Source organism: Cornus florida, unplaced genomic scaffold, assembly GCF_030987335.1.
Source record: "Cornus florida cultivar Cherokee Brave unplaced genomic scaffold, ASM3098733v1 CherokeeBrave_3.0.0_Hap2_Chr11, whole genome shotgun sequence".
Taxonomy (NCBI): Eukaryota; Viridiplantae; Streptophyta; class Magnoliopsida; order Cornales; family Cornaceae; genus Cornus; species Cornus florida.
The window spans coordinates 62,738,374-62,750,061 of NW_026775581.1; the positions used below are offsets into that span (position 1 = coordinate 62,738,374).

The window sequence follows — 11,688 nt, forward strand, 5'->3', positions numbered from 1 at the left end:
TAAAATCAACCGGCCGATTGGTTGAGTTATTCGAGGTTGCTGAGTTTTACAGAGAATTGAGAATTAATTGAACAGTTCAATTAACCGACTAGTTTGAGGTATTAATTAGCCAACTGGTTTAAGGTATTAGCCGACTAATACTCTAAACCAGTCAATTAGATTCGATTTGGTTGGGTTATATTGGAGTTTTTAAGTGGGCTCATATCCTAATTTTAACTAGGATTAGGTATACCAAAAAGAGGCGTATCAATAACTCTTTGATTATGGACAGGCAAGGTGGAAAATTCATATGTAATTAACCTCCGAAGATTAATGAAGAAAAGTTGGTGATTTGTTTATTCGAGATTGAAAAAATATCGATTGGATCCATTGAAATGTGTTTTTGCTTTCAGTTTTATGTTCTACTCTAAACGATGCCCATGAGTGAGCTTATAGGAATGCTTTATATCGATGAACCAACCAAACAGTTACAAACAACAAGAAGGGAAATAAAAATAATACAATTTTTTTTTTTTTTTTTTTTTTCTTTGAACATTTTTTTTTTTATTTTATTGGGGTTATGCTGACTCGTACCGTAGAGTATTCGTCGGCTAATACCTCAAATTAGTCGGTTAATTGAACTGTGTCAGCGTTGATTTTATCACTAAAGAATAGACGTTTCAGAGGTCTTTGAGGTCTTGGAGTTGAATTAGGTCATTAGGTGGAAACCTTTAGGTCAACACAAGTGAATGCACCCGGTCAATCAATACAATAGTTTTTTTTTCCCTGAAAGGTAGATCAATACAATGGTTGATTATGCATATATGGATGTATTAAAAATGGTCCCACACTAGATGTCTAAATTTATTTTTATTTTTTCGATAAATTAAAGGAAGGGAAAACTCAAATACAGACACATCTACTCGAGGAGTGAGTGCTCTACCAATTAGGCCACCAAGCAATGCCCAAATATCTAAATTTAAATGATTGTTGATATCATGTCAATAAAATGATACGGTATCACCGTTCATTAAAGTTTTTCTCACATGTTATGAAAAAAACAAAAAAAATGTACGTATTTGCATGGGTTTCAAACATTAAAATCACTCTTTCTCCCTTATTGGAACATAAAATAAATGAAAATCTTGTTACTAGTTGATAGTATTTTAATTCAATCACCAAAGGTGGAGGAAACAAAGGGGAGGAGCTCAGAGTCACTTTCAAACATAGCCATCTCTTCTTCCAACATGTTCACCCATGCCTCTATTCCTTCATCATTTGTACTCATCAATATGATCACATTCTTATAATGCCTCATAGGGCTGCACACCCATGTTGGCTTCCCCCACTCAAAATCAACCTCATACCACCTAAATCTGCACCAACTAGTGAAGTTTAGGAACTCTGTCTTACCCTTTGAAAATTCATCACATGACCTCCTCATTGTTTCTACACCTCCATCACCACTTTGTAGTTTCTTCACATAGTCACCATTAATTCCCCTTATAGCCTGCCTCAACTGCCTCACCAAGACATGCATATCAATCTCATTATCGTTAACCATCATCGGCGCAATTGCAACCCTCCAAAGATTTCCAAAACTGTGGCTTGGCAACGGCGGTTCCATCCTCTCGCGCAAGTTCACAGCATGAAGAGCTGCACAGACTGTTGCGTGTCCTTGTCTTGTCCGTGTCATGGCCATGAAACGTCTCCAAATGAAAGCTGAAACAGCCTCAACGCGAGTAGGGTTCTTCACTTCAGCTGAGGATGCTCTGTCTCTAAGTGCAGCTATGCTTAATTTGTCGAACACAAATCTTTTGGTCACGACCTTTTCTTTCATGATCCCTATGTTACATGAAAACCCTATTTTTCGTGTGAGCTCCGATGCATCTTTAGGCGGGAAATGCATTGCTGCATCAAAAGAATGATGCCCAATTTGGTCATTAGACCCTCGAGACAAAGCAGCCCATGCATTGACAAAAGTAATCAATGATGTTCCATCCGCGATCTTATGTGAAATGCACACACCAATTGCAACACCGCCACATTCGAAGATGTTGAATTGGACAGCTAAAAGTACCTCTTTTTCGGATCCATTATAAGCTTCAAATGGTAACAATTGGCTCAGTACATTCATGTTGGCCATTTCTGTAGCATGTGACAATTTGCAGTGCACTAGAGCTTCCAGATAATCAACTCCCTCGTCGTTACAGTCCACAGCTGAAGACTGGTCGTTGATTGTCCCGGCCAACGGATAGAAACAAGTTAAGCATTTTGCTAGAGACTTTTTGAGCAAAGAAGATTGTTTGAAATGATTATCAGTGCCTAGATTGCATTGGGCATGATAGAAGAGAACTATGGGAACATAAATTGGTGGAGCAAGCTGGTCTAGGGAAGAAAGTTTCAAGTTTCTAAGGTGATGTGGTGTTGGAGATGATGGTTTGATTCTCTCTCTAGAGAGAATTTCAATGTTCATCATCACCATAATGCCTTGTGTGTGTTGTTACACATGAACTATGCGCTTTTCATGTAGAATTAATGCTTACACTGCACATATATAGCTAGTAAATATATTCTTTTGCTGAACTTTTGGCTTCTTGGTTGTAACATAATAGATTAGATAATAATTTGGATCAACCTAAATGCTCTAATCGTAACATAAAGTAATAAATTTAATAATCATAGCCTCCCAATATTGTCTTTTAATTGGTGGAGCTAGCAATCTGGTTGTACTTAGCACAACAAAATGGATTACATCATTTGGATCAACCTAAATTAATGCTCCAATCATAAGTTCATAACATAGAGTATTAAATTTATTAATCATAGCATCCCAATGATAACTTCTAAGCTAAGTTTTTCCAATCAAAACTGTCCAAAACACCATATATTACAGTATTCTTTATAAAATTTGACGGATTCATTTAGGAATTTATGCTTATGATTCATTGAAAATTCCGTAGATTATGTCGTGTCCAAAAGGGCCACGTGGGCTCTTTGCATTTCAAATTTTATGCTTGTTTGCGCTCTTGGGCCTAGTAATTCCTAGTTTTTGGGCTGCTTGTTAGCCTTGGGCTTTTATTTTGGGCTTGTGTTTTGTGCTTCCATCTAATAGATTTTTGTCCTTTTTCGTTTTTTTTTTTAAAATATATATAGGCTATATAGGTTTCGTTCCAATAAGTTTGTGACTTGTTTGGTGGACTCTCAGTTCTGTTTTGGGCTTTGGTCCAGTTTGTTTTTGGCATCGCCTTGTAATATTCTATTTGCTTTGTCTGTTGGGCCTTGTGCCTGTTGGCTTTTCCCTTTGGTTGGGTTTGTTGTCTCTCCTCTCTGGGCCTGGTTTGGGTCCATAAAAAACTAGTGACTATAAGAGAACTCCTTATTACCTTGTTTTATGTCTGCTGGTTTGAAAAGGATGAACTACACTATAGCACATATATATGCAAATATATAATACTATATATGTATACACACACATACACATTATATTAAATTTATCCTTACATAAAGTGCAAGTGCTAGTTGTTACCAACTGAAATATACATCAGATAAACCATAAATCAGCCACTTATAGCGGATGAAACAAATGAGAGTAGCTCAGGATCATGTTCCAATATGTCCATGTCCTCTTTCAACATATTCACCCATGCCCCTATTCCATAACCATCTTTAGTACTCATCAAGATCACCACATTCTCGAAAGGCCTATAGGGACTGCACACCCAATTAGGCTTACACCATCCGAAATCAACCTGGTACACCGGAAAACCTGCACCAACTAGTGAAGTTACAAAACATTATCTCACTCTGTCGAAAATTTTGGCACACATTTTTCAGAAAATCCATATAGCCATTGCCATGCACTAGTTTCTTTATGTAATCACCGTCGACTTCTCTTATCGCATTCCTTAACTTGTCCACTAACGTATGATGCTCCTCCTCGTTCCCGAAGTAATGCTTTGACAATGGTGGAACCATCCTCTCCCTCAAGTTCACAGCATGAAGTACTGCACACACTTTCACCACCGGTTCTGTTTTTGACCGGCTTAATGCCATGAAACGTCTCCATATGAGTGCAGAAACAACCTCAACGCGAGTTGGGGCCTTCACTCCCAATGATGATGCTTGTTGTTTAAGCACTTCTATGCTTGTTTTGTCGATCACAAATCTTTTGGTTGCAAATTTGCAATGTTGTCTTTGGTGAGCCCTATGTCAGGCCTGAACCCCATTATGTCCCTTGGAGGGAAAAGGGTTGCTGCATATATCAAAACTCGGATGGATGGTTATACTAGATGATCCTCGAGACAAAGCATCCCATGTGTCAACAAATGTGACCGCGGAGCTTCCATCTGCAATCTTGTGTGAAATGCACACACCGAGTGCCAATCCACCACAATCAAACTCATTGAATTGAACAGCCAGAAGTACTTCCCTTTCAGAACCAGTTTTTTCATGACAAGGCTCAAATGGTTGCATTTTATTCAATACCTTCACATTTGGCCTAATAACTTCTTCCCCTTCGGAACCAGTTTCTTCATGACAAGGTTCAAATGGTAGTGGTTAATTCAATAACTTCACATTTGGGCTTTCTGTGACTTCAGTTAGCTTGCAGTGGACTCGGGTTTCAAGATACTCAACACCGTCATCGTTGCAGTCAATGAAGGAATACTCTCTCAAAGTCCCGCCAACGGATAGAAGTGAGTTAAGCAATTTGCTAGAGACTTCTTGAGCAAGCAAGACCTTTGCGAAAGATCGATATTTTGATTGCAATCATCAGCATGATAGAAGAGAAGTAAAGGAACATAAATTGGTGGAGCAAGTTGGTCTAGGAAAGACAAGTTGAGGTTTCTAAGGTGATAAGGTGTTGAAGATGATGGTTTGATTGTTTCTTTAGAAATTCTTTCAACCTTCATCATAATTTGCCTCTCAAGTAACTCTGTACCAACACAAAGTATTGTTTACTAGAGTTTTATGCTTCTCCTCTACAAAACTTAAAGTACTATATATATTAATCACTTCATGACATATATATATAGTAGATTGAGTTGTCATGGCCATCGATTCAGGATCAGTTTGTGTAGTATAATTCAAATTGATAAGTCCAAACCTTGGGATCAATTTTTGGAAGTCGGTACACATTGTTTTTACTTGTACATAAGTAACTAGGCTCCATATATAGGAAGATGTGGATTTGCAAAAACGGACATGTTCTCTACATGTGGTTTTTGAAATAATCTAGGCGGTTTGATAAGGATGTAGAACTAGCTAGGTTTATGAATTTCTGTGTTCTAATTTTATTTTTTTTAATAAGAACTATCTAGGTTTTTTTTTTTTTTTAACGAGGCAAGAAAACTGTCTCAGTGTTATCAATTCTTATAAGTTATATTTGACTTTATTTTTGCAATTATTACAATTTCAACGAAGGCATTAATCTTAAAGTTTGCAGATCAGAATTATATTTTTATTCGACAGGTGACACCACTAATTGCATTTTGAAGGAATGTCCACCTACAATTAGAGGGCAAGTTATGAATTAAAGGGGGGCAAAGAGAGATAAATTAAAGGGGTAATTACAATGACACCTACCGATGTTTGTTCTATTGACTGCCAAAGATAAGTTAGTCACTTTTTTAACAATGACTTCCTCTCACTAATTGACATTATTACCCTTTAATTTATGAATTGACTTATTTAAAATATAAAATTACTTTTTTAACCTTCCATTCAATCTCAAACCAAAATAAACATGTATGCATTTCTATATGTCTATATATATATATATATATATTTATATTTATTTATTTATAGATATTTGTCCTTCCAATTTTTTTGGGGACAAAAATAGCCTCAATGCAATCTATCTACTCATAAAAACAAATGGGTATTCAAGTAATTTCATAAATAAATACCCACTGGGGTCAGGGAAACTGGCCTGTCTCTTCTTCTCTATCATGCATTTTCTCTCTAAACAGCATTAATGCAGGGACCATGTCGCCACCGCTGTCGAAGACCACATCCGTCCAACAAACCACATCTCCCTAACAAAACCCGGCACTAGCATAATCAATAATGCCACCAACATCCCGCCGCACAACCACCAACAACAAACACATATTTCCCATGGATGAACAACCACCAACACCACCACAATATCTATCAACGTCATCACCGTTATCCCCACTACACAACCACCATCGCCATCCCCACCAATAATTACCGCCGCCACCTTATAGCCAATAACCACCACCGCCATCCCCACCCACAACCATTGTCGTCATCCCCATAGTCGACAACCACCGCTACCATTCCCATAGCTGGCAACCTCCACATGGGGCGCGCGGTGCCCCTTTCGATGACACATGACGCACCTTCCAACTGCATGTGAGGCCTCTTTTGGCAATGGGTTGGGGCCAAAAAAGAGCGATTCGACTGTATAGTGTCATCCCCTTCCCTTCGATGATGACGATCTAAAACCTCCAACGCTGAAACTCAACACAATCCGAGACATTGATTGATCTCGATCTCCTCATCATACGCGCCTTATTGCTCATTTTTAACACCAACCAGAATGACGATTTGCTCCGATTACTCTCAAGCGGCGATTTCACACGGTGGTGACTGGTGTTGCAAAGTTGCTGAGAGATGAAAAGGTTAAGGCCTTGGCAGAGGTGAAGTTGGTGGACACGTGTAAAAGTCACATGCTTTTAAAATTGCTAAAGGGTAGTTTCGTCAATTAAAATAGTTTATAATTTAAATGAAAAATGAATATTTTTATTAGAGGACAAATAAGACATTTTACTCTATTTTAGGTTGTGTATGGATCCATATCTAACAAAATGGTGTCATTATTCAAAAAGAGGCTAACTTATATATCAGGGAGTGTCATTCTAAGTAACCATAAATTAAACATGAAGAACACATGGATATAACGCCGTCTACGATATATAAAGTCTAAAGGGCTACATTTATTGCATTACATTCTCTCTTAATTTTTACATTCTCTATTTATAAGTGAAAGAATAGAGATGTGTGATAAATATGATATAAGAAACATTCCTAAAATCACTCCCATGATTGACTCATATCAATATGTCAAAAGAGTGATTTAAGAGTTTTAATCATTCCTATAATAATATTCTCCAACAGAAGTGGTGCAAGAAGATTGGGTATGAATTTTCGTATCAAGATTGACTTTCCTACTTTTAATTGCCATTTTTATATTGAAGATTTCTTGGACTAGTTGGCAGATGTTGAAAGGTTCTTTAATTTTATGGGAATTTAAGAAGACAAGAAGGTGAAACTGTTGGCATACAAAGTACATTTGCTTTCGCAACAGTCCATAGCCAAGTAATCGGCCCTCTCCTACTGCCAAGAAGATGCCGAGGCTACTACCTAGGAATATTTGTTTGGGCTCTAACAATTGACTTCCCGACCAAATCGAGAAAGAGGCCAGCAGGTGTACCACAAGGTGCATCGCACCCTAAACCAGTGGTCCTGGCATGCCCTTACACATCAAGCAATATCATTACCCTGGCATGACGCTGAAGGCCCCAAACACCGCTGCATCAACATTAATTTTCAACCAACCCAAGTCAGGCTTAAACCAACAACCTCTTGGCATACATAGCTCTCTGCTGCCTACAACCTGCTTCCTAACAACAGGAAGCTTATTGACCTCCAAAACTTCTAATACCCGACTAGTCGCCTAGTTACAACATCTTGCACAGACCAGAGTTCCTTTTTGCAACTTTAAACGTTTCAATCTCTCCATAGGTACCAACATAAAGTGGTTATAAAACTCTCCTATTGACTGTAATCTACTTCAAATTTCTAACATTTACTTAGCAAAAACCACCACTCTACTGAATAAAGGGTTTGAAAACCTGCACGATTAATTCGCAGAAGGAAAAATTGCTAAACAATAGTTGCACGGTCATAACTTATAACATAGGATACAGATTTTCAATGTTTACCCCCACATGATTGACAAAAAGCATCCTTCATCACCCCTTTCTTTCAAATAATATATTTCGTAGGAAACTTATCATATAAAATGATTTATTTTTGGCTTGCCCATAGAGAGACCACAACTTACTCCAATAACTCTGGCTTTTCGATTATCCCATGCTCTCCCCAATCTCTAAAGGACATCAAGAGCATCTATTCTTCCACTGTAAAGCTACTTAGTAGGCTAATTTCAGCAATAAAGCATCATTTTTTTGTAAAGGCCCACACTTGTTAATCCCATTGAGCACTAAGGTTCAAAGGAGTTTGCAATATTTTCCCCCAATCCTGGTAATGAAAATTTTGCATTATCAACTTCTTTCACCAACACTTGAGCTTATCATAAATACGTCTAAGACCTATTGGACATATGAGATGCAAAAGCGAAATGAAAAGACCTAAAATTTTGATTAGTTACAATCCACTAATCCTTCAACACTTAATGACTTCTCCATCATTAATTTTTCACAAAAGATTATCTTTAAGAACAGGTCTGACTGCTAATAAACTTAGCCAAATCCAAATGGTTTAGAGCCCATCTTGGCCTCTATAAAAGACGAGTTTGAAAAGTATCTGATTTGTAAAAATCATACAATAACCCAAATTGAAAAACCTAAATCCCCCATCCTTGTTTAGCAAGGAGAAAAAGGCTAAAAGCCTCAAAACGTAAGTCCTGGATTTTTTTTTGATTTTTTTTTTTTTTTTGAATTTTTATTTATTTATTTTTCACTCCTCGTTATGCGTGCTACGTTATTTTTCACTCCTCGTTATGCGTGCTATGCGAGCCTCGAGGGCCCTTTGGTCATTTTCTTGAGCTTAGGGTTTTAAAAGTGCATTTTATTCAATTTAAGTGAATTAGGAATAACGCGATTATTTTTAGAATTTTTCGGAAGTCGGGACAATTTCGGGATTCGGGAACTTCTCCCGGTTTTCTCATTTTAAATGAGGGGCATTATTGACATTTCACTCATATATTACATACAACTATATCTCTACCTTGGGGAGATATTTATGGGATAAGGATGGCATTTAATTATTTAAATTAGGGCAAAGTGGTAAGTTGACCAAAAGTTAGTTGCACTCAAAGCTTAGCACTTCATATTTTGGGCCATGGGACCATTTGCAAGACCACACCACCACTCCCTCCTTCCTCACTCTTGGCCAAACCTTTTATCTCTCTAAATTTTCTCTTTCTCTCTCTATATTTATATACACCTTTATACTTACATACTTAAAACTCACATTTGAGGGGATTAAAGTGAGAGCATGCTAAAGCTATTGAAGAGAGAGTTGATCTACACATTAAGGGCTATGTTCTAAGACCAATCTTGCTACCATTTTGGGAGTTTCAAAATTTGGTGTGGCTTAGGGCTTGTTTGGCTTGCACTCTTGAGGTAGGGGTTGTCTAATGTTTCATATTTTGCCCTTATTTGAGTATTCTTATATGACTCTTCTTAAATCTCATTATTAAATAACAAGTATGTGATTAAGTTGATAATTGTCTGTCAAGGTATTCTAAGCATGCTATTTGTGATGAAAAATGCGTTAATTCATACTAATTGAGCTTGTATTGCTACTTAAACGTAGAAGTGATGACTATGTGTGAAAATAACATGATTGTGTTGATATGAAGCCTATGATGAGCATGCTTGAAATTGATGTATAAACAATGCTATACTTGTGTTCATTTTCTAGTAAATGCCATGTTATAATTATGTTGTAGAAAATGTTATGGTTATTCTATTGTTGCTATGTTGATGAAAATGAAGATAAATGATGAGATTGATACATATGCATGGCATGGGGGAAAATGGAAATGAGAATGGGGTTTTGAAATGATTTTTATAAAATTGAACTGAATTTCACGAGTCTAGTGCTAACTTAACTTAGATAGAGCGTGGTCCGCTATAGGATATGAAAAAGTTGATACTAAGCCCCAAATGGTTGCCGGATTTGGAACCAGGGATATTAATCAACCTCGCATTGGTAAAGTCGATTAGTATTTTTCTATAAATATGAGTTTAGGGTTGGTAGAGACCAAGTTTAGGGCCAGTAGAGGCTAAGTTTGGGGTCAATAGAGACCAAGGTTGGGAATAATGGGGTATTGCATTGCGTTCTATGCATACTTGTATTGAAATGCTAAATTGCCATTATTTAGATTGATTTGTAAATTAAATGTTAAGAAATCCCCAAGTATGACCCCGGTTCTTTCTTATCCCGTTATGTGTTGTGTGGCTCAAAAAAGTCCAAAGTTGACGCCTTAGGGGACTTCTACTGAGCCTCCGTGCTCACCCCTTCCTTTAACATTTTTCAGGCAAAGAAGTGGTTGATGACGTTCCTCCACAAGTGTAGTAGAGATTAAAAAAACCCTCTTTTGTAATTTTTGTAAACAATGCTTAACTATGACAATTATTTTTATAAAGATAACGTTATCCGTTTAGTTGTATAAAGCATTATAATTGATGAGCGCTAAAAAATGCGCATTTAAACCCCTTAAGCTTGGGTATTCTAGTACCTTATCCTATCTTATTTTCCCGATTTAGTCTAATTTCATGTTATCTCTCTTTTCAGGCACTTATCCCCAAAATAAGTTAATTCAGCCAAATTAGAGTATAAAAGAAGCAATCTCAAGCTGAATAGAAGAAAGGAGCAAAGTGGAAGCAAAGTGGTGGAAAATAGCATCTTCGATCGATCACACCAATCTTCGATCGATCTTACAGTGATCGATCCAGCCATGCCAAGATGGATCGAGCCTCTTGTCCTTATCCTTATGAAATTTCCATATTCATTCGATCCAACTTTTCTTCGATCGATTTAACTTCTTTGATCTTATCCCCACCTACCACTTTTGTCATTTTGCCAAAATATCCTGAAAATATCTCAGATTTGTCATTATTCCAAAAAGGCGCAGCCAAGGCTCGATCGATCTGGCCATACTTCGATTGATCGAACCCCCTCAAGTGCGAGAAAAACAGAGTTCTAGCTAATTAAAATGTGTGCTCATAGTGCAATCATTTTGGAGGTCCTAGTGTACGAGGTCTGACCATTGGGTGTGACACTTGAGCTACCTATATAAGGATTTTGAGTCATTTTACATATAAACAATCATAGAGAAAAGAACCATACACAAGAGAGGTTAGATGAGTCTAGAGATTGGAGAGATACATACCATTTGGGAGTTCTTCCACTCATCTAGGGTTTCCATTAAGGAGAAGAAGATCATTCCTACCATGGAGATGGCCCTTGAGGGTTGGATGACTACATCAATGAGTGGCTAAACAACTTCTTGGGGCTAGAGTTAGCCCTAAGTATGCTTCCTAGACCTTGATGATTTGTATTTTGAGGGGATTTGTGTTGTAATTTTTGTCTTGACCTTTGATATATATATAAATCTTGTTTCTATCTTGATTTGTGTAGTTTAATACTTCCAATTGATCATTTCATTCTATTCATATGTCTATATATGCTAAAATAGATGTTCATGTTTTTATCTCTAGATTTTGTTACATTAATGCATGTCTATGTGTGTTAATATCATAGATTTAGTGATGGTTAAGGCATGGTGCTTTAATGGAATACTCTTGTGGCTTATTTGATGGTTCATGCTCATTTCTTGATGGATTGTGCCTCTTCTGTAATGACCCGGATTTCTCAACCCAGTGCGTTAATGATGAACCAGAAGTTGACCCAATAACGGACCCGAAA

At 37.2% G+C, this 11,688-nt stretch overlaps 1 protein-coding gene across 1 annotated transcript; it reads right to left on the reverse strand.

The window, feature by feature from the left end:
- Positions 1 to 1,150: 1,150 nt before the first annotated feature.
- On the reverse strand, positions 1,151 to 2,464 carry LOC132281172 (stemmadenine O-acetyltransferase-like). Its single transcript, XM_059782899.1, has one exon. The coding sequence runs from the start codon at positions 2,462 to 2,464 to the stop codon at positions 1,151 to 1,153; it is 1,314 nt and encodes a 437-aa protein (XP_059638882.1).
- Positions 2,465 to 11,688: the final 9,224 nt, after the last annotated feature.

Excerpts from the sequence above, each read along its gene's own strand:
- LOC132281172 (XM_059782899.1), bottom strand. The coding sequence starts at position 2,464 with ATGGTGATGATGAACATTGAAATTCTCTCTAGAGAGAGAATCAAACCA.